At 39.7% G+C, this 23,627-nt stretch overlaps 1 protein-coding gene across 1 annotated transcript in view; it reads left to right on the top strand.

The window, feature by feature from the left end:
* The window catches only part of SPECC1L (sperm antigen with calponin homology and coiled-coil domains 1 like), a 40,449-nt gene that overhangs the window by 11,268 nt on the left and 5,554 nt on the right, over positions 1-23,627 (top strand). The window contains exons 2-13 of the mRNA XM_075215458.1: positions 338-515; positions 4,614-4,761; positions 5,237-6,819; positions 6,973-7,180; positions 18,349-18,422; positions 18,750-18,925; positions 19,024-19,190; positions 19,286-19,395; positions 19,635-19,725; positions 19,846-19,932; positions 21,391-21,550; positions 22,185-22,287. Of these exons, the coding sequence (XP_075071559.1) occupies positions 375-515; positions 4,614-4,761; positions 5,237-6,819; positions 6,973-7,180; positions 18,349-18,422; positions 18,750-18,925; positions 19,024-19,190; positions 19,286-19,395; positions 19,635-19,725; positions 19,846-19,932; positions 21,391-21,550; positions 22,185-22,287 (3,048 nt within the window). The 5' untranslated portion in view covers positions 338-374. The remainder of the gene's footprint in view (positions 1-337; positions 516-4,613; positions 4,762-5,236; positions 6,820-6,972; positions 7,181-18,348; positions 18,423-18,749; positions 18,926-19,023; positions 19,191-19,285; positions 19,396-19,634; positions 19,726-19,845; positions 19,933-21,390; positions 21,551-22,184; positions 22,288-23,627) is intronic.

The raw sequence follows: 23,627 nt of genomic DNA on the forward strand, positions 1-23,627 counted from the left end.
AAGGGGGGCATTTTTTCTTATATTACACAAGGTTTCTTAATGAACACATCTTATCTTTCATTTACTGCCCCATTAATATTAAAGTTGATTTTGACTATATTCTTTAAACTATTTTCATGATTCTCATTATACCTACTGCATATCATTAGCTAATGCATTTTTTTTTTACTTAAGATTCAATTACTTCTGTCAACTATTTACGATTTCTTTGTGACCACACGTGTAATAGTACTGCTGCTGCCTTTTGAGCCTTCCCTTCTTTCCCTTCGTGTGCCATAAAAATAAACCCAACTGGGAAACGCAGCATAATGTAATGAGTCTTGTGTCTGCTTCACAGATTCAGCTGTAAATGCATCACAAACAGACTGCCCAGGATGAGGAAAGCTAACAGGAGTGCAGGCTCCGCCCCAAAAGTACCTGCCACTAGCAAATCCCAGGGCACCGAGAGGGCAAAGTCGGAGATCAGCGTACCCACATCATCCAAGGTGTCCCGCCCAGGATCATCTTTATCCAAGGTAAACAATAACTAAAGCTGCTTACAATGTACATACACTGGAATTTTTTTTGTCATGTAGCTTGATGCTTTGCCAAATCACAATGTAATATTTACTACCCAAGTGACTGTTATAGGTAAAAATGTGCATCTTAAATTGCTCTTTGTCATCTGAAACTTAAAAATGTCCACCGAATGTATTTTGATTCCTACTCTCCACTTAGAGCTGCAGTGCCCTGTAATAGGTGTGTTTTTATTACAGCTGCATTCCTAGGTAAGATGAAAGAAATCTCCATACCCAGGGTTCCCCTCACTGGACTTCCCATCTGACAGACCTGGCCGAATATAGTCTAGCCGCTGCATTCAAAAAATTTTGTAGGGGTGAAAGCTGAATTAGGGGAAGATCAGTGATAAGGGAATTGCAATAGTCCATGTTGGTGATAATGAGTGCATGAATTAAAGTTTTTGCAGTATCGTGAGATCATGAGATATGTGCATATTCTAGAAATGCATCTTAGATGTAAGTAACAGAATTTGAATACAGATTGGATGTGGGGAACAAAGGACAGTTCTGAGTCAAGAATAACACGTAGGCAGCAAGCCTGTGGTGTAGGGTTTATTTTCCTGCTGTCCACTGATAGAGATAACTGGTAAATGGCTTCTGTTGACTGGTGGTAATATTATTAGCTCAGTTTTTAAAAGATTGAGTTTAGGGCGGTGAGAGGATCATCCAAGATGAAATGGCAGGTAAACTTTCAGTAATGCAGGCCAATGTGGAAGGTGAGAGATCTGTAGGAGATAAATTTGTGCATCATCTGTATAGAAGCAATACTGAAATCCAAAGGAGCTTATTAGTTTTCAAAGAAAATGGTATAGATAGAGAACGGTAGAGGGTCTAGTACCAAGCTTTGTTGTACTCCAACTAATAAAGGAAGTGGAGAGGAGGTGGATCCTGAGAAGAAGTGGTTTCATAAGTAGGATAAGAACCAGGAAAAGACAGTGTTCTGAGTGCTTTGGGAAAGTAGTATTTGTATGAGAAGAGAGTGGTCAATTGTTAAATGTAGCGGAGAGATCCCCATAATCAGAAGAGACGAATAGTCTTTAGATTTAGCAGGGTTCGAGTTATTGACCACCTTAGTCAGCGCGGTCTTTGTTGAGTTTTAAGAACAAAGGCCTGCCTGAAGACGGTCCAATAAGTTATGTGAGAAAAGAAGTTAGATGAATGTAGGCGAGCCTCTCGAGAAACTTGGAGGGGCATGCATGGGACTTGGGAGATGAGATGGCAATCTGAGAGAGTTTGGTTCAGAATTAGTTTTTAGGTTTTTGTTTTTTTTTGTTTTTTTCCCAGAATAGGAGTATTTACAGCATGCTTGAATAATGATGGATAAGTACCAGTGGAGAGAGAAATTTGAGATGTTAATTAAGGCTGGGATGAGCAGAGGAGACGGCAATCAACTGATTTGTTAGGGGATAAGGTCAAGTGGGCAGGTTGTAGAGTGTGAGGAGAAATCGAGAGCCAATGCTTCCTCTTCATTTGTGGGTTAAAAAGAGAAGGTGACCGAGGGTGCAGGAAAGGAATTAGGCAGTCTGTAACTCAGGGAACCTAAACTAAAACCTTTATTAGGTATGCTGGCCTTGCAACTTTTGAAAACTTACTCTAAAATTGCTACACATATTTCCAGTAACAAAATTTTCCACTTTTATATTTGTTGGCTTGTAGTTTTTTTTTGTTTTTTTTCTTCTCTTAACTGCCTTTTGACCTATATAGTTCTTAAATTCCCAACTTCTCTGGTATGTGCCCTATAAACATCCACCTCTGTGTAACTGACATTTCCTTTATCTTTACATGGTTAATCCCTTACATTTGCACTTGGTCTCTATTTTTTCCCTCACAGTAAATCTAAAATTATATATTGTTGCACAACACATAGTAATTGTAATGTAATAATACAGTAGTAAGAACATTTAACATATAATTATTAATCAGAAAGTAATTAGGCAAATATTCAATTATTTAAATAGGTATCGATTAAATTCTGCAGAAAGATGTATTATATACAAGTTAACCCGTGCATGATACTCATGCATTCTAGTCAAATCAAGCTACTTAAGGTGTTAAAAAGGTTCTTGTCATGCATTTGGGCCATAGCCCAGGCCTCAACCACCAACCACTCCCCACTGTCACCCCCGGCAACCACCAACCACTCCCCACTGTCACCCCCGGCAACCACCAACCACTCCCAACTGTCACTTCTCCTTCAAGAAATATATATATATATATATATTTTTTTTAAAATCTTTATAAACACTTTTAACAATTAACAAATTAAAAACATCTTAGTATACCAAATTTCAGCCCTTTTTGTTTTCCACACACACTAAGAATTTAGTAGGTCAGTGTATAACTCCGCCCAGCAGGTGGCGCTGCAGCTTGGTTTTATTTTTTCCACACACAGACAGACTAACACACGCCACTAGACATTTATATTATAGATATATTAAAGTAGCAAACATGTCATCAGAGGAAAAATGAAGGGATGGGAGATAGTGTAAAATGGGTTTGGCCGGTAAAGGGATGAGCGCAAGAGAGTTGAGGACATCCTTATGATCTCTTACGTTTATGAGATGCCAGGGAGTGGGGTGCTGATGGTAGGAGTGCCAGGGTTCCCAGATCTTATGGGCATTTTTAACTTTATGTTTTTGAAGACTAGTGATATAATCCATAGTGATGTAGTCCATTCTGGAGGTTAACCAGATACGATTAATGGTTTCTTGCTGTGTGGGAGGGTTAGGTGTTTTGCAGTTGTGTGCAATTTGATACTTTGCAGCGCAGTGTATGTTTTGTCTATCTGTGGTATAAGTAGTAGATTGGGGAAACAGATCTGTGATGTTGGCAAAAAGAGTTTTTATTTGTTCCAAATGAGGTTTTCTTGGGGCAAGACCACCAAACATGAACAAACCTACCATTCAGGTCACATTCCCTCCAACATTAATCAGATGTATTTGGATAGATTTTGTGTATGCGTTCTGGTACTAAGTACTACCAGGTTAAAAGTTTATAAGCGTTTTCTCTTATAGCCACTGTAATCAAGCATTTAAAACTTGTGCGGATTTTATCCCACTTCTCCTCTTCGAGACATATATCTATATCTGATTCCCCGGCCAGTTTGATTGTCGTCTTCCAATTTTCTTGGGGCTAGAATATTGTGGTATAATAAAGATGTAATGCCTCTAAAGTTAGAATTCTAAGTACAGGTACTTTCAAATTGGGTTAGCATTCTGGGTGGAATTTGTTTGAGTGTTAATTGGACAAAGTGACGAATTTGGAGGTATTGATAAAAATGTTATGGGGTAGTTGTTTTTTTTTTTTTTTTTCTTGTAACTCGCAAATAAGATGGGTACGCACTCTCCTGCTATGTGACACCCTCCTCCCAGAGGCCATAGATTCACTTTGACAAGGAGGGAAAAGGGGGTGAGCCCAAATGGGCACAAGTGGCAAGGGGTGATCCAACAGGCGAAAACTTCTGTTAACTGTCCCAGATGGATAATAAGTTCACGGTTGGGACAGTTAAAGCCATTTTCGATCGTGTTGTTTTTTTAAGCCAGCGAATGAATTCCAGAGAACTTTCACCAACTAACTCATTCTCCAGGTTGACCCAGCAATTGTACTTGGCCTCTTTTTTAACTTGTTCTGACTTGCCTTTAAAAAAACATGTACATGATTTATAATACTTTTATGATTCAAGCATATACAGCATCTTGAAGGGTACATCTGTATTTTTGCTGTAACCCTAGCTAATCAAATTGACATCATTTTTGTAAATGTGCCTATAATAAATATGTGAATTTTTCTATACATCCTACTTATGATACTAGTCCCAATAATATTAACAAATATGTATAATAGTTTGGAGAGTGAACAGATTCTTGCTTATCCAGGCCTAATAAACTATGCAAGTTGATGGAGATGGAATTGTCTTTCTTGAAAGCATAACATACATGTATGATGAACCCCTATGTACTGCACTATATATACATTATTTGCTGTCACCTTTATGTGGTTGAGAAATGACTGCATGGTTATAATAGTCTCATCTGTCGCTTGTTTGATCCCCTCCAGGCCAAGAGTAATGATGATCTCCTAGCTGGAGTGGGTGGTGGGCCACCCACAAGCAACGGTGTAAAGGCGAAAAAAACCAGTGCCATATCCAACGCCAGTTGTGGGACAGCAATGAGTGGATCAGATGGTAGAGCAAGGAACAGCGCTGGTATGAATTTATATACTGGCACAGTAACCAACTTACCAAGTCAAGTCTTGAATGTTTTGCTGGAAAAATTTAGCATATCATTAAATGTGGTACATTCCAGATTTAGCAGACATCCATATTTTTTACTTTGTTTTGTGTAAATTGGAGAGCTGCATAGTGGCAGTAGATGGCAGTCCTGTGTTGCATTTGTTCATTGCTCATTGTAACTTGGTGCACTGTGGTCTACTGCAACTGTACCTCAATTTACCGCAACAGGGTAGTAAGCTTTTACATTATAGGGATAGAATGATCATTTTTATTGGTGCTCATATTAGTTATTTTTTGTAATGGTATGACATTCTGCAGGACAAGATGATGACACTTTTTGTCTGTTTGGCTTCAGCTATAAAATAACTTGACTAATTACATACAGCTGTTAGCCCTGCTGTCAAGCTCTTCTCATTGGCTTTTACTGTGTTCTTCAATTTACCTGCAGGCAGCAGTTCCAACACCAAGCGAAGTGGCTCTTCTGGGACCAAAGAAACAGGATCATCTCGAGAGAGAGTACGTGATCGTTCTCGCTTAAATGCCAGCAAAAAACCTCAGGGTTCAGGCGTTGGTATAGGAGAGACGTCTGCCCCCACTAAACGATGTCGGGGCCGTGCAGAGTCTGATGTTCTTCGTATGAGCAAATCCAAATCTGACAACCAGATCAGTGATCGGGCTGCTCTAGAAACCAAAGTAAAGGACCTGTTAAATCTGGCTAAAAATAAAGATGCTGAGATTCTGCTCCTCCGTACTGAGTTGAGGGACATGAGGACACAATTAGGACAGGATCTTTGTGATAAGAGCCCTGAGGAAGCACCATTACTGCAGTTGCAGGAGCAGAATGCTGTGGTACGAGAAGAGCTACAACAATTGAAGAATGAGAACCGCATGCTGAAGGATCGGCTGAATGCATTAGGCTTTTCATTGGGTCAGCAGTTAGATGTTACAGAGAAGCTGTATGGCTACCCATCCATGGATATGGCTGTTGGCAGCCACAGTGATTGTGGAGGAGGGACTTTAGCCTCATCTGTGGAGGGTTCTGCTCCTGGCTCGATGGAGGACCTCTTGAGTCAAGATGAGAGTACACTGACAGGAGAGAGGAGGAGTAGTTCCATGGATAACTTAGACAGTGAGTGCAGTGAAGTTTACCAGCCACTCACCTCGAGTGATGATGCTCTTGATGCCCCGTCTTCATCCTCAGAGTCTGAAGGTCTTCCAAGTACTGACCGTTCCCGCAAAGGGAGCAGTGGAAATGTAAGTGAGGTGTCGGTGGCATGCCTGACTGAGCGCATTCACCAAATGGAAGAGAACCAGCATAGCACAGCAGAGGAACTACAAGCCACACTACAAGAACTGGCTGATCTGCAGCAGATCACACAGGAGCTAAATAGTGAGAATGAGAGGTTGGGTGAAGAAAAGGTCATCTTAATGGACTCCCTTTGCCAGCAGAGTGATAAGCTGGAGTTGTTCAGCCGTCAGTTAGAGTACGCAAGAGCTCTTCTCGATGAGCATCATGTGTCGTACTCTCTAGATGAGACCCTTAAAAGCAGCCGTTATTTAGACTTAGAACAGAGATACATGGAATTGGCAGATAGTGGCCGTTTTGAGCGAGAGCAATTGCTGGGTGTCCAGCAACATTTGAGCAACACTCTAAAGATGGCAGAACAGGACAATAAGGATGCGCAGGAGGTGATCCGAGCACTTAAAGAGCGGAACCACCACATGGATCGCATTGCTGAAGCTGAACAACTTGGAAAGCAGGCACTGGCGGCCACTCTAGACGAATACAAAGCCTCTCTAAATGCAGAGCAGGCAGAATGTGCGCGTCTGAAGGCCCAACTGGAACAGGAGAAGCAGAGAGTGGCAGAATTGTACTCTATACACAGCTCTGGGGATGCGTCTCACATCCAGAACTTGCTGGAAAGTGTGCGTTCTGATAAAGAGAAAGCAGAAACTCTGGCGGGGAACCTGCAGGAGGAGTTGCTGCATGTACAGAGTGATCTCAGACGTACGCAAGACGCTTTTGACAAGGTGAGAACAGTGGAATGAGTGGTAGAAAAAGCACATCACCTAATGTGACAAAGGAGGGTGTCTATGGCAGAAGTCGTATGTGATTAATTTGGTAGGATGGGGCATAATTATTTATTTTTTATTTATCTTTATATTATCAATGCTCTTTTTCAGCTGGAAGACAAATATAGAGCGTTCCGTGAGGAGGCACAAAAGCAGGTGTCAGAATTGACTCTGGCACTCGATAAGGTGAGGAGTGAGCTGGAGGAAAAAGAGACCGAACGCAGTGATATGAAAGAGACCATATTTGAACTGGAGGATGAAGTTGAACAGCACAGAGCTGTGAAACTACATGACAACCTCATCATGTCTGATCTTGAGAGTAAGTGCTTTCCCGTTTCCTTCCAGCAGAGGTCATTATGACATAGCCAAGCTACGGAATCCTTCCAACCTGAAATAAGGGAAACTGGGCCCGAGTCATTAAGGAGAGCAAGGCAAAAAAAGGAGTAAATTTGATCCTGCACAATCCATGTTACAATGCAAGGGTTGCAAATCAGTTTATTATTTTGCACATAAAGAAAATACTGGCTTTTTTTGTCATATAGTGCACAAATACTTGATAACTTTATTTTTACGCTGAAATTTAAAGTTGATCAAGAACATGCCCTACCCAAATATAAATCTGTCCCCACATTTTAAGTTTACTTCACCCTCCAATGCAACATGGTTTTGACTCCAACCCAATGTGTATTGTATTGGCCGTTGGTCCCCATGATGAAAGAAGAGTTCTGCATTATTTAGTGCAGTATATTAGGTCAATGTTGGTGTCTTTAAAAAGTATAAAATAATATTTGACTATGTCTTTAGTTATAAAATTTGTAATGATTTTTTTTTCTTTTTTATGTTGTTTTTTAAATACTCATTGCTTGTAACATAAGGAATATCTATATTTGTATATTTGATTAATTGAGTCCCTGTCTCCCTCAATTTTCTACATGTTGCTCTGCTGGTACTTTAAGTGCAACCCAACTGTTAAAGTCAACTTAGCAATTATACCTATAGATTTTTATTTATGCAAAACATCTGAGCTGTTTTTTCAGAACGCAAACAATCTTATTCCGAACATTAACTCATCCATAACACAATTGCTGAAATGCAGCTCTTAATATGTAGATTGGTCTATATAAGCAGTGAATTGTCAGGGTAGTATGTACAACATTAGGAGGAGAAGAATTGTAATCTACTTCCTTACTGCCAGTAGTCTTCCCCTAATCACAGCATAGTGTGCTCTTAAAGTAACAGGATCTACTAAAACGAAAAGGGGAAATTGCTGCAGTCAGTCAGCATTTAGCAAGAGCAAAGTGCGCCTCTTGCCTTTGGATTATGTACTTATATTTTGCCAAATACTCACATTTTCAGGCACACTTGTTTTAAAAAAAAAAAAAAAAATAGTTTCAAGTATTAGTCCAATGTTAGAAGGAATAACGTCTACTCTTTATTGTCTTGGTTTTTTAACTGAGGAACAAAAACAAAACCCAAAATGCTTGAAGGGTGGTCCTACATAGTGGTTTACACTAAAAGAAAGACATATATGATTTTTATTTTATTCCCTGTATCTTATTGATATTTGCCATGTGATTAACCTAAAGGGCTCCGTAAGAAATTCCTAAGTACAGAAACTGTTAAATGCACTAAAATATTCTGGGGCTAAACACCTGAATATAAATAGTAAAGTAGTTAAAGGTGAAATGTCCCAAATTAAGTCTAATTATAATAATTTGATGGAATACTAAATACATACTATTTTTAGAGAAAAATGAATAAATGCAATCTTAGAATAAAAAGTAAAATATACAAATATTGTAAATAGTGTAACATGAAAATCCGATACATATCACTGTTAATTAATCAAATGACTATAATGATGGAAACAAAGGTATCAAATTTAATGTAACTCAAATGTCCTATTTCCTATAAAGAAGAACAAATTACTATGCACCATAAGAACATGGTGTAAATGCTAATGTTAAAATAAAATAAAACTGGTGCCCAATTCTCCCTAAATATTTACATTTATATTAATCAAGAGAATATTGGGAATACAATATGATTTTAGCTACAAAACAAATTTGTAAATGTATATATACAGATTGGCAATCACTATAGTAAAGTTAATGGGCATTCACCTGTGATAATGATACTGGGTTTATTTATGCTCAATGCTAAATAAGTGAGCAGGTGTGGAGGACAGTTATTATTTTACTATTTTCAGTTCAGTTGTTTAGTGCCGTAATATCTTGGTATATTTAATTGCCTTCCTTTTTTTTTTTTTTTTTTTGTGATTAGCCGATCCATGTATACTTATTGTTAACGGGCTATGTGAAGTGTCAGACCATAAGCCCACCTTCTGTATGTGTGTCCTTAAATTTCCTGTGACCCATCATCGCTGTCTGCACCATTGCACATAGCACTTTACACTTAGATGGTAGAGCATTTTATTTTGGGCTCCTGACAATTTTTTTATATTCTTTCATTTTCAATTGTCAACTTTTATTTTTACTTTTGCGTGCATTGCAGGGACCCTTTTAGCAGAGACTGAATAGCCTGTGGGCTGCTTTCACTCTGGGTCCCTGCATCGCGGTGTGCAGCCTGTGTGCTTTCTGCACCCCTGTTGGTGTGGCAGCCGCTGGGAGAAAGCTCTGTGTTTCACACACACACTGCGGCTGTATGAGAGTGACGCTAACAGCTGCTCCTCCAAAACCGCACAGCTTGCAGACATCCTTTAGCAACAAGCAGCTCTTTCAAAGAAAGAGAACACTCGGCAGGGGGAAGACCGCGCGATAGGACTTCTATATGTAGTGAACTCTGCTATGTCGACATCTACAACTATAAGTGTAGGCAGCATTGGGCACTAGTAAAGAATGTATAACAGCCATTACTGGATGGGCAGTTCCAAGGGGGCAGTCCTCCTCAGGCTCGTTTGGTGGGCTCTCACTCACAGAAGCAGCCATGTTTCCCCAGTAGCAGTGCAGTAACACAGCCCTTTCCTACTCTGTGCTCTCTTTGTTTTTGTCTGGTACCCTTATCTACAAGATGAAATTCCTGTGCCTTTACCACCTGTTACTATAGTGTTGTAGTCATTAATTCACACTTGGGGCACAATAACTTACTATAAATCGGTATAGTGGGTGTCAGTGTGTGGCATACAAGTGTATTTTATATTAAATCCTTCTGTAGCTCATAACACAGAAGATTTTATTGTGGTATTTATTAGACCTTGTTTGCTGTGTGATATTTGTTATTTATCATCTATATATCTGAGAAAGACTAAAGGATCAGCTGTAAAGTCTGTGCAACATTATTTTTTTAAATCAAGTAATTTCTATTGTAGAGTTTAGACAAAAGACATAGTATAATGAAATAAAACAAATAAAAAATGATAAAGCCATACAGCATAGTTATATGATGTAGGCGAGTTTGATTCAAGCAGAACAGATTGATACATGGATGTATATAATTAAACAGATTGTGTATATATATATATATATATATATATATATATATATATATAAACAGAAGGCGGGCGCAATGGTGATCTTAACAGATTATACTAATCAAGGTGGGTACAGAGTAATATGTATGAGGAAGTAAAATAAGTCTCTGGGTTGGTATCCAACAATATGCGTAGTAAGTCCAGAGCCAAATTCATATGCTAGACAGTGACCAACGTATCAGATACTAATGTGCAGAGAATCAACATAAATGTCACAATATAAAGATGCAGTTCCTACTCCTCTAAAGCTTGCTGAATCAGTGTAACGCAGCTTGTAAACTCTCCAACCAAATGTCAACAGAGGGACAAGGATAAACAGGAGATACATAGAGTAGTGCAGTTCACCAGATAACAAATCAATAGATGGGAGCGTACCAGAAAATAATATAAGACCAGCATATCTGTATCAGGGTCTCCAAGGGGAAATCACGGCTCCGTCTGGTGTGTCAGGAACAGGCATAACAGCAAATGCAGTATGTGGTAATTCTTAGTCTCGGGCAGCCGTCCCCATGCAAACACCGCTAACAAACTCCAGTCAGCCAAAATAGTAGAGATAAAGGAGCCATATAGTGTAGTAATTTATATACAAAGAGTTTATTCAGCAATATAATAATATAATAAAATGCAAACTCACATTATGCAAAGTAAATAAAAGCTTATCTGTATATAGCAGTAGGTCAGCTTGTGCCAGTATGGATCCCTGGAGAGTTCTATAGGTATTATCAGCGATCTCCACACAGGAGTATCAGGGTATATACACTAAGTGTCCAGGATAGTAGTGTGACCTAGTTGGTATCTTACAGAAGTATTAGGGACTCAACGTGTTTCGTCTTGATAGACTTCTTCAGGAGGAATATATATATATATATATATATATATATATATATATATATATATATATATATATATATATATATATATATATATATATATATATATATATATATATATGGCAAGGTGCCTCATAGTGTAGTATTATGGAACACAAAGATATAAATTAAGATAGTGGTATGCGTACCAGATTTAGGCTTGTCAGCAGTCATAACAAAATTGTCAGTTCTTCCAGTTATCAGAATATATCTCTGGATCTCACCTCATACAAAAACACAGCAAAGGAAACCGGTAATAGTATAGTATTTTGATATATTCACTTGTACACCCAAAGATGCATGGATATATACCGCCAGACCAAGTAAATCAAATCTACTGGCCACCTTTCTATACATCACCACACCAGTGGAAAAAATCACACACACATCCGTGCTTGTGAGTCACCCAATGGTGTACCAAAAAAATGTATAAAGATGGCTTATCTGTCACCGATCCTCTAAAACATCCTCTTGTTCATAGATGTACCTTCCTCATTTTTTCCACAGATGGTATATAGGGAAAATGATGATTGATATAGTGTAGTATGTAATAGAACAAGTTTTATTTAGTACAATACAAAGGTTGCACTCACATAATTAAAAAGAATAAAAACTTATCTGTATAACCCCGCATGGAGCCGCAACAATAGAGATTAGTCTGGCTTACACCACCGATCACATAAACAGTCCTCAGCCACTGGATTCAGACAATATAGATGTCAGCACTTAGCCGAATACCTCAATGCGTTTTGTCTTGCAATAGGTAAGACTTCAACAGGAGTGTTTTTTAGAGAGTGTTGTAGTAGTGCCTCATATAGTGCAGGGAGCGGTTAGATCTGGATTAGATTTTAATAAAGAGGTTGTTTGGGAGCTACAGCCATAATGCACAGAGTAAAGAGGAGGAGGATGACCATTCAGAGAAATCAAGTTTAAATAAGGTCTAGTTCAGACCTGTGTAGTTTGTATTTTGAGGAATACCAGGTTGACCATATGTTTTCATATTTGTGCCTTGCATGTCTTTCCATATACATATACCTTTCATGATTCATGGTATCCTTCACAAGAGCTCTCCATTTATGTAAATCAGAGGCATCCGTTGCCATCCACGTGCGGGCTATAATAACCTTGGCTAGGGTTGTGAGAGTAAAGATATATTGACATTGAGTTTTAAAGAAACTATCATCCAAGAAAATACCAAATAAACATGTCATTGGTGTAAGAGGAGGAACCCCATGCACTGTATTATAAACACATGCCCATACCTTGGTCCAGAAATCGTTTACTTTTGGGCATTGCCATAGCAAGTGCTAGAAGTTGCAATCCGTTGACCCACACTTTGGGCATTGTCATGTTTTCTCCCAATTTTGATTAGTGAACATGGAGTATGATAGACCCTAAGTAATATGTGTAAATTAATTTGTCGATAGCGAATACATGACGTGGCCTTTTTCAAACTTTTTAGGATATTGGGACCATTCTTCCCCATGACAACACCCCTACATTAATTTTGCATCTGATAGTAGACTATCAGATGCGTAATGATAATTTTGTTCTGTATACACAATGGAGATAATTCTATGCTCACCCATATTTTGTAGCAAAGTTTTAATTGGTGAAATTTGAAATGTGAGAGGAGAGTCAGCTAATTGTGATTGAATAGCATGTCTGAGCTGTAAGTAACGGTAAAACACAGTGTGTGATAAACCAAAGTCTTGTCTGAATTGAGCAAAAGATTTAAATACCCCACATACATAGAGATGACCTGTTTCCGACACCCCATATTTGCTTAAAAATATATTATCACTTAGTTTATTCAGTTCCGGTAACATAGTATTGTGCCAAATCATAGTGTCTGGATCCCAGCCCTCTCCCCCCATTAACCTGTGAGGCATATTCAATACCCTAATTGCCTGAGACACAATGGGAGGGTGAGACCTAATGGATTTACCTATCAGAAGCACCTGGAGTGGGGAAAGTAAAGACCCTGCTCGATCACCAAGAAGTGTGGTATATAACCAGTCTTGTAAATGTGATAACTGAGCTGCCATATAATATATTTTAATTTAAGTCTGTGCAACATTATAACTAATAACTGTACCAAATGTAATGTCAAATTATCTTGTGGACAGTCAGACCTGGAAGCCCTGTCTGCAATGTGTCAGACAGAGATCTGTGATCAGGGTGCGTCCATAACTGCACTGGCGGCCCTGGAGGAAAAGACTTGGACTAAGTCACTAGGGACGTCCATAGCTGAACTTGCTCAGCTAATGTCTCTGTCCAAAGAGGTAGGTGACTCTTATTCTCTAAACGCACCACAAATTACACCTTCAAAGCCGCTACCACCTATTAGTGGGGCTTCCCAGGCTGAGGCAAGTTTGGTGGTATCTCTAACCGAGACTGCCCAGGAGAGGCCTTCCTCCTCTTTGGAGCGCCCCCTACAGGACAACTGGTAAACGTCAGGTTCCTGACACTATTCATGTCCCTATCCCTGACTTTAAACTTTCTTCTGAAGAAGCTAAAGAATTGCTTTGGGAATCTGAGGAGAAAGACTTTCTGTGCTGAGGACATTTCTACTTCACAGAGTGCAGACAATTTAATCCTGGGCGTTCGGAAAACCTTGGGTTTTGCAGAGCCTTTGGTTGTGGACTCATCTATCTTCTGGTTGGTTTCCCACCTTCTCCTCCGTTTTTGGTGAGATTCAGAATGGAGTCGTTGCGGTCTGTGATTGCGGGCATGGAACACGGGGAATTCCTGGCATCACTAGATATATAAAATGCCTATGTTCAAAGCCTCCTATTAGAGGGGCATCAGTGTCTCCTCCACTTCCACAGTCTGCAGCGAACACTATCTGTTTGGGTCTCTCTACCACAGCGTGGGTGTTCACCAAAATTATTTCCACCGTGGCAGTCCTCCTGTGTTCTCAGGAAGTTCTTATTGTGGGACTGGATTTTGGTTACCGCAGACTCCAGTCTGTGCGGTCATAGGTCTGCTCCGCTTCCAGGGTCTCTGGTCTGCTCTGGAGTCCTACCTGCTCATAAATGTGTTGAAACTAAGGGCGAAGTACACTACTTCAGGGTCAGGAGATTCTGCAAGGTCTAATCTAACAGTGCTAAGGCAGTAACTCACCTGAGCCTTCAGGAGGGGGAAAACTCAGTACCATGGCAATACGAGAGACAGCGGGTATCATGTCCAGGGTGGTAGGTTATGTTCCTGTGATATTGGCAATATGCATCCTTCATCCTAAAGAACTGGGATACAGATTACCTCAGCCGCAATTGTTTCTTCATGAGGAGGTCTTTGGCTGACCCCAAAATTAAACCAGAAGGGCAGAGATCGACATCATGGTGTCTCGTCTGAACTTCAGAGTCCCTCTTTTCTGCTCCAAGTCCAGGGATCCAGAGGCGGGATATATGGATGCCATGATGATCCGGTGGCTGTTTCATCTGGTATACCGGTTTCCTCCGTTTTCCATGCCCACACGGGTGCTCAAAAGAGAATGAGTTCTTGCCATTTTAGTGGCTCCAGATTGGCTGCGCAGAATGTGGTACTCAGACGTTCTAGGAACAGCGAGAGATTACCTCTTTCTCCATGTCTTCTGGTGCAGGGTCCTCTTCACTACCACTCGTTAGATCATCTGGTTTTGACAGCGTGGTTACTGAATCCCTGATTCTCTGGACTCTGGGTTTCTCGCACACGGTTGTGAGGAACGTGATTAAACCAAATAAATCTGCTTCCTCTGCAAATTATCGAATGTGTTAGGTTTACATCCTGTGGTGTGTGTCACTTCCCATTTTAGTCTTTCCCACCTGCTATCTTTTCTGCAAAACGGTTTGGATAAAAGGCTTTGTCTGTCTTCTATTAAACTGCTGGTTTTGGTGCTCTCAATTTTCTTTCATTGCAAGTTGGCAGTTGAGGAATGTCCAGACTTTTCCACAAGGGGTTCTACTCACTCAGCCCCCTTTTGTACATAAGGTAGAGCCTTGGGATCCTAATCTGGTGATCAGGGTTCTTACTTAGGAATCCTTTGAGTCTTTGCATTCTGTTACTCTCCGTTAAATTACTTGGAAGGTGGCGTTTCTACTTCCTATTTCCTTTGTTTGTCGGGTGCCTGGTTTGGGGGCATTGTGCTGTAATACCTCCTTTCTGGTATTTCATTTTGTTAGGGCAGTGCTCTGCATTAAACCCTCCTTTCTGCTGAAGGTGGTCCCCCATTTTCACTTAAACCAGGACATTGTCATGTCAACGTTCTGTCCGAGGTCTCGTCTTCTGATGAGGCTTTGCCTCTTTTGGGTGTGATCATCATCATCATCAGTTATTTATATAGCGCCAACATATTCCGTAGCGCTTTACAATTGGGGACAAATGTAATAAACTAATAAACAAACTGGGTAAAACAGACAAAGAGGTGAGAAGGCCCTGCTCGCAAGCTTACAATCTATGGGATCTGGGCCTTTTGGTGCTATGTCAACCATGCACTTTCTGTTCGCAAGAGTAATGACCTTTTCATCCTGTATGACGGTGACAAGCGTGGTTGGTCAGCGTCTTAGCAGTCAATTGCTTATCACTCGGCTTATGTCCAGGCGGCTCGGCCTGTGCCAGTTTGAGTCCAACAGGGCTGTTGGTGCTTCGCAGGTGGTGCCTCGCAGGGTTTCGGCTGAGCAGTTGTGCCAGGCTGCATTGTGATCGTCAGTCCGCACTGGCTCAAAAATCTACAAGTTGCAGTGCTTTGCATCTCGGGATGCTAGCTTTGGGCGCAAGCTGTTACACACAGCTATTCCAGAGTAGTTCCTCCCTTAGGGGCAGCTTTGGTATGTCCCCAATATCTTGCAGTGTATCCCAATGGCACGAAAGAGAAAAGAGTATTTTTTACTTGCCATAAAATCCATTTCTCTGACTCCATTGAGGGAGGACACTGCGAACTGTCCCCTTGCTCTGGTTGATTGATGTTGTTGTTTGTGGTTACGCCTCGTTGGCTCTCTCTTATATTCTGTGTTATACAGTAACTGAGGATGGCTCCAGATGGGAGTGACATAGTACGGGAGGAGTGTACACTCAAATAGTTATGTTTAAAGTGCCTTTACTCCTAGTCCGCCTGCTATATGTTTCCTATGCTCTCCTAGAATGTTTGAAATCGGTAACTAGCTAGGAAAATAGCCTTATTATTTCACATTTTCATTTTCTATACTCTGCCTCACTCAATTCCATAGCATAGGTCCTTGTCATCACTTTTAACCTTTCCACAAATGACACCTCTGTTGGAGTATAGGAAATCTGGATTAATAACTTCTGAGAAAGTATAATTTTAGTATAGTAATAGTATAATTTTAAAATGTTTAGTTTATCACAAATGTTTTTGTGTGCTTATTCAAGAGACTTTGACCAACTAGAGAATGGTCAATGTCAATTTATCTTCCCAAACCTAGCCACATTTTCTTATCTAGCAAATTCCTTGAGTTGATGACTTCAAATCATTGAAATGTATTTACATTGATAAAATATTCTCAATGATTGAAGAATAAAGAAAATGTATTGTGGTGATGCAGCCCATTCTGGCAATTATTTCTGGACGTTGTGATCGCTACTCAGTCACAGAAATACCAGATATCAATTAATGTGATTAATCACTGATCAGATCCTTCACTAAGTAGTTTTCTTATTGCAGCATTTTTTTAATCTGACTGGCTGCTATGGGATGCAAATTATTGTTTTGCACTTGAACATATTTTGTGTCTCCATTACTTTATTTACATTTTTTTCTTGACTTGTGCAACCTTATTCCTGTGTTTCATATTTCTTCATATTGGACTGCACTATGCGAGTAAGCAGATAGAATCGCGTAATGAAAAGTTATGGCAAGTGTAAAAGAAATGCACTTCCAATACCAAATTGTAACATTCACTTTAAAACACTTTGAGCTATTGCCCACCGCACAGAAGGTAAATCTAGATCTGCAGAAATCGCCACTTACCAGATGGCAACCGTGGCCTATTAAAGAGCTTCTCTCCAAACCTGTTTCCGCAAGATATGGTAATTTCTGCATATTCGGATTTGCCTTGTGTGCTGCAGAACAGCATTAGTGTTCTAAAGTGATTGTTACAGTTTTATATGGTATGTGGGTTTCTTTTATTTTTCTACTTACCCTAACTTGTATCTGTCTATTCTGCTAATTTGCACAGTGCACCCCTATGTGAATCCCATTTCATATTCTGCCTGTGTAACAGCAGGTAGTGGGTTGTTTCTGCTCTGTGAATTTTTCAATGCGATCAGTTTTGGACTTTTAGGATTGCTAAGGCTGACTTACTAACCTACTTTTGTAGGTTATTGTGTTTCATTGTAGTCCAAAAATATATTGCTGTAACCCTTGTTTATTAAGCTCCCTGCCAGCTAACATCTCCTTAATCTTATTGCTTCTCCCTCATTTTTTTCCAGTGTTTATTGCTTATAAAGAGCAGGTAGACCCATTAATGGATATTAATAAATGCATATTGAACCACAGGCCCTAACTACTTCCTCATCCCCAGACCTCATTGTAGTACCTCACACTGGAAATGTCTCCAATGCAAAATATAGTATTTTGAGTATTTGCTTCAGATTACTCAATTTTATATTAAAATGTACACAAGTTTTTATTTTATTGGTTTACCCTTTTAAAATTTGATTCAGCTGACAGTATATCCAGGTTCCCTTTTTCTTATGTTGGAAACTTTTACGTTTTCCCCTATATACTGAGCTTGTTTTGTTTTTCTTGGTTTCATTTTGTATCGCTATCATTCAAATTAGTGATTCCAAAGTAGAGTGACAGGATATTTTTAATGACATGGTTACTAACTGTCCGGTCCTGTACGTGCTGGTCACCTCAAACTCCATTGTCTTCCTGCCTCTAGCAGCACTTACCCAGAGGATGTGTTAAGGCCGTCTTAACACGTCTCACATGTAGCTATTAAATTAGCTCTAAAAAAAATTCTCATTTCCTTTTTTGCACGTTATACCTAGATATAGCTATCCTCAGGGTTTGAACCTTGCAACAACATTAACTCATTATAATGACACAGGCCTGTATCATGTACTGCTAAATAATTTACTAGTGTATGCCCCACACTTATCAAGTAATTCCTCTTCATCTTTTAGACACTGTAAAAAAGCTGCAGGATCAGAAACATGACATGGAGCGAGAGATCAAAATATTAAATCGGAAGTTGCGGGTAAGCCTTCCACATATCATTGTGGGGGAGGGGGGTATAGCAGTGCCTAAAGGACTTTCTTTACTTTGGCCAATGATAACATTTTCAGACATTTCCCCTGAATGTTAGGCCTGATTTTTCCATGTTTACCTTCTTTTTTTTGTTGTTTTGTTTTATTTTGTTTTTCTATTTTTTTTTTATTTTTTATTATGATTCAGTTCTTATAGCCTTGTATATATGATCTAATTAGTGGAGTTTGCTGTTGAAGACCTGGTATAGTTGAGGTGCATGATCTATGCTGTAGAAGTGATTCCAGTTTAATTATCCTCTCTCCGGTGGGCACCACAGGAGGAATCTGCAGAGTGGCGCCAGTTTCAGGCTGATTTGCAAACGGCTGTCGTGATTGCTAATGACATCAAGTCAGAAGCACAGGAGGAGATTGGTGAACTTAAACGGCGGCTCCAAGAGGCACTGGAGAAAAATGAAAAGCTTAACAAGGAATTAGAGAATGCTGCATCTCGAAAGTAAGGACAGTTCTAATAGGGTTGATGGCAAAGTTTTAATAATAAGTAGTTGCACATATACAGTTGAGTCCTAAATCTATATATTTCCATCTCTCCAGACAGGAAGAGGAACGGGGTCGTGTCTATAACTACATGAATGCAGTGGAGAGGGACTTGGCAGCCTTGAGACAGGGAATGGGTCTAAGTCGCAGGTCCTCCACCTCTTCTGAACCCACACCAACTGTCAAGACCCTCATCAAATCATTTGACAATGCATCCTCGCCAGGTTGTAATACAGATATTTCTGCAAATCAGACAACAGTAAGGTTGTTCTTTTATAGAAATAGATAGAGTAACTCCTATACTTGTCTTTTCTGATAGCCCCCAATCCAGCGGTAGCAGCAGCAGCAGCGGCAACCACAATTCCCCGCACACCTCTAAGCCCGAGCCCCATGAAGACTCCACCTGCTGCAGCTGTGTCCCCTATGCAGGTAAGAAAATAATCTATCATTTGTTCTGCAACCTCTGCAAATATTTGTGCTTGTTGGGCAACACGTATTTCATTTAAAAAAAATACATATTGGCCATAATTATCACTAGTGAATCCTAATTTTTAAAATTACATTGGTCACATTCAATTTGGGTCAGCTTTATATCAATATATTTGTCTAAGAGCATTTATTCACTGGTTATATCTTCTATTTCATATTTCTCCTAACTGTCCTTGCAGAGACATTCCATCAGTGGACCTATATCTTCTGTTAAATCATTGCCAGGCCTGTCAGAGAAGAGACCAAGTTATGCCGAAATACCAGTGCAAGGTAGGTAAAGAGCAAACGTTTTAATAGGTTTATGGGTACATTAAATTGGTGCGAGTCTAGAGTCCCCTAAAGGAGCTGTGAATGATCAGGACTCTAATTCTTTTTTTCTTCCTTCTGCAGAACATCTGTTGAGAACGTCATCCAGTGGCAGAACTGCCTCATCCTTGCCCCGTGTCCCAAACATGGACAGCACAAAATCCATCTCTGGTAAATCCAGCTATAATCTAATATATATAAGCCTAGCGGTGTGTGTTAGTGTGTGTGTGTGTTAGTGTGTGTGTGTGGAAAAAACTATTTTCTCAGAAAGGATTTATCCAATTGACCTGAAATTTGGTATACTGACATTATTTGACCAAAAAATTATAATAGTGAAGTCAGTTAACTTCCATCATCCCCCCTTCCCCCTGTGGGAGGGGTAGTAAAAGCTAAATTTACGAGTTGAGGGCTCAAACTCTTGACCGTGTGGGTATTTATTTACCAGAGCCTGTGTTTGGTCATGGACAATTGTATGTCGCATTTTCACGAGTACGGAAAAGCAGTGATGTGAAAGTGCAGGTTATGAGTACTGCTCTTCAAGGAAGACTGATTGAGCACAGCGATAAGGTGTTTAGCAGAAATGTTGTGTATCGAGAGGTTTTAGAACAGTAAGACGATGGAAATTAAGGATGTGGCGATGAAGATGAAGGATGAGGTGATGGAGAAGAATGATAAGGTGGTGACATGTGGACAAAACCACGTTAAAAAAGGGCGCTTACGTTGGGAAGTAACGCTCTTCCCCTGAGGAGGCCTGGCCTAGCCCCAAATGCATGACAAGAACCTTTTTAACACCTTAAGTAGCTTGATTTGACTAGAATGCAAGAGTATCATGCACGGGTTAACTTGTATTTTATATAGATAGATCAGCGCAGTGGCAACCTGAGATCAAAGAGGGATTGTTGGATTGGTATGAGAGGGGTATGGCAGAGTTGGTTATTTGCCAATCACTTACTGTGTTTTAACTGCATAATGCCTTGAGAACAGGTTTTTTTCGATGAAGAGATTTATTCGGAATCCACAGGGACAAAATCCAGCCCTCATTCACTTTGAGTGAAGTGTTTTGAGTTTGAGGAGCAATGTGATAGTGTAGTGTTTGTGTAAATGGAGGATAAACTATACTTTTGTTTGGGAATTAACCTGTTAGTGTTCACTATTAATAGCAACAACATTGGGTGCCCAGATTTTTTTTTTTATTATTATTTATTTATTTTTCTTCCCTTTTCGCTTTGTGTTTTTTACTTCCTGTTCTCAGAATAGAAACAATATTAAAGAGGAAGTGTCTGACCCCAGCTTCCACGGCAATTTCCTATTCCCTTCCTGTCCATGTCTGGGATTCCTTGAGGGTGCTGATTAGAATGTGCAAATAATTGTGTTGCTGTACAAGTTGTTGTTGTTAAGCCAAAGCCTTAGGATATATTTTATATGTAGGCTTTGTTGCTGTATATTTTGTTGCTATATCTTAATCATCCTTATCCTGTGAATGACAATTAGAGAGCCAAATTTGACAAGTCGGAAGTTGTATGATGTCCTCAGTTCTCTTGATGCTGTATCTGAGACTGAAAGCTGTTTCCTTTGATATTGTGTCCTCTAAGGCTATTTTTGTACCTTTTTTTTTTTTTTTTTAATTAGTGTCCCGCCGCAGCAGTGAGGAACTGAAACGTGACATCACTGTGCCGGATGGTGGTTCTGCTTCACCTTTGATGTCAATGACCTCACCCTCACCACAACTTTCCCTCACTTCTTCCTCTCCGACTGCGTCTGTGACACCAACTGCTCGAAACCGCATCAGGTAGAAGACACAGTATTACAGCTCCTTTATACTACTAGAGTGACTAACATGGCAGCAGTAATTTAGGGTACTGCTCCTGGAGTTCACAGAACAGTTACTCCCATGATCCAGCTAGTGTGTCTTAGCAGACTCCTCTTTGTCTTTATTCTGAATTGTGAGACTGTAAATTCTGCAGTGTCTCCAGACATTTCCGTTTTTCATTGAAAAGTTTATTATTGCAGAGTGTCTTCTGTTGGGTTTGATTGAAAGTCTAAATTTTTGACCAGTGAGCAATTTGTTGAAAGGAACAGTACATAATTTCTGTCATTTCACAGCTCATTTTAGTTTTAGATCTAGTATGTGTTTTATTTACGGTACTAAAATACATAACAATAAAACATTTAAGCTTCCCCTGTTACAAGAATTATTTTTAAAGGTACATGTTTAAATTCACTAATAAGCTTCATATTATTGCCATTAGTTGTAGCCTTCTCTTCCCTGTAATGGCAGGACAAGCAAATGGACTTTTCTTTGTCCCCTTTGCACTTGGTAAAGGCATGTGGAATATTCCTACTATTTCATCTCCTTTCCTACTTCTTTTTTTTTTTTTTTTTTTTTTTCTCTCACATATTTTTTCAATGATTGTGTACTACAGGGAGGAGAGGAAGGACCCCTTGTCAGCCCTTGCAAGAGAGTATGGTGGCTCCAAAAGAAATGCTTTGCTGAAGTGGTGTCAGAAGAAGACTGAGGGATACCAGGTGAATATGCGGTGTTAAGTGAAGAGTGCTCTACTTTACACCTCTCAGCTACCATTACTTGTATATATGCCCAGTTGGCAATGCAGGGGTTATCATTTAAAGGTAGATCTGACCCTGAAAAGGCGTAGGCAGATTGTTAGGTTGGTTAATTAGACCCTGGGTTATTAAGCAGCACTCTCTCTCTCTCCCGGGAGCGGATGAAGGATAGTTACTGGGATACATGCAGCTCCATCTGTCTAGAACCAGGAAGGAATTAACAAATGCTCTTTGCATACACAGATGGCGAGGTGGGTAACTCCTGCCTTTTCATACCTTCTCCCTGTTTTACTGGTGTTACAATGGTTTTGAGGATGGTTGGTTCTTGCTGATGACATTGTGTGATTTGTGGGTCAAAGAGTTCTAGATCTTGAAAATAATCCTTTGCCTATTGTAATCCTATGACGTAGCCACTGAAGTGTTTCACTTTAGAAACTACACCTATGTCGCTGTTTAAAACCATTGTGGGGAAAAGTCCATTATCCGTTTGAGTAACTTAAATGTGTTCAGTGTAATCGTTGCATAGGCTCAAAAGTTAGGATTTGAAATGTTTAAACATGTAACTGTGCCCAGTTATATAATTTGCTTGACCAGTGTCCTAGATAATAAGATGTGCTGTTTTGTAAAACATTTGATTGACAGTCTGATTTGAAGTGATGCTGCTACCAAGGGATATGATTGACAAACTGTAGCAAAGGACGCACACTGACATGTGACATTAGTCCTTGTTGTCCTGGGGAGCTTTTGTCTGTGCTGGGAGATACTGATTTCTTTTTAGGGTCAAGCTTTGATAGAAGCCTCTGCTGCGGGGGTGGATGGCTGTGATATATAAGTGAACAAGACAATAAATACAGCTAAATCTTTGGTGTAGAGTTCATGTGACTTCCTGAGGAATACAGGCATTGTGCAAAATATGCAGAGAGGCTTTTTCCTGTTCACTTGCATGGGCGCTTCTCTGGGAATGAAGAATTTTCACTAGTTTGTTTTTTTTTGTTTTTGTTTCTGATGGATTTAAACTCTTTTGCAGAAGAAAGATACTAATAGTCCTGGAGCTACTAGATAATAACAAGTCCTTCCTATTGTGCCCCTGAGATACTTGAACAAGTTTGTTCATGTTTTTTGCTTGCTCACCATTTGACCTGTGCAAATGTGTTGGTCAGTACGTGTTAAATCCGCATTCTGCACAGGAGTTACTTGAAATACTCTTGTGTTTTGATTAAGTGCACCTTAAAAAGTACCTGTCAGGTTTGCATTCATAGAATAGCTTCATTATGGTATACAAAAACAATCCATCTGTCATACTA

Source organism: Mixophyes fleayi, chromosome 1, assembly GCF_038048845.1.
Source record: "Mixophyes fleayi isolate aMixFle1 chromosome 1, aMixFle1.hap1, whole genome shotgun sequence".
In the NCBI taxonomy this organism is placed as follows: domain Eukaryota; kingdom Metazoa; phylum Chordata; class Amphibia; order Anura; family Limnodynastidae; genus Mixophyes; species Mixophyes fleayi.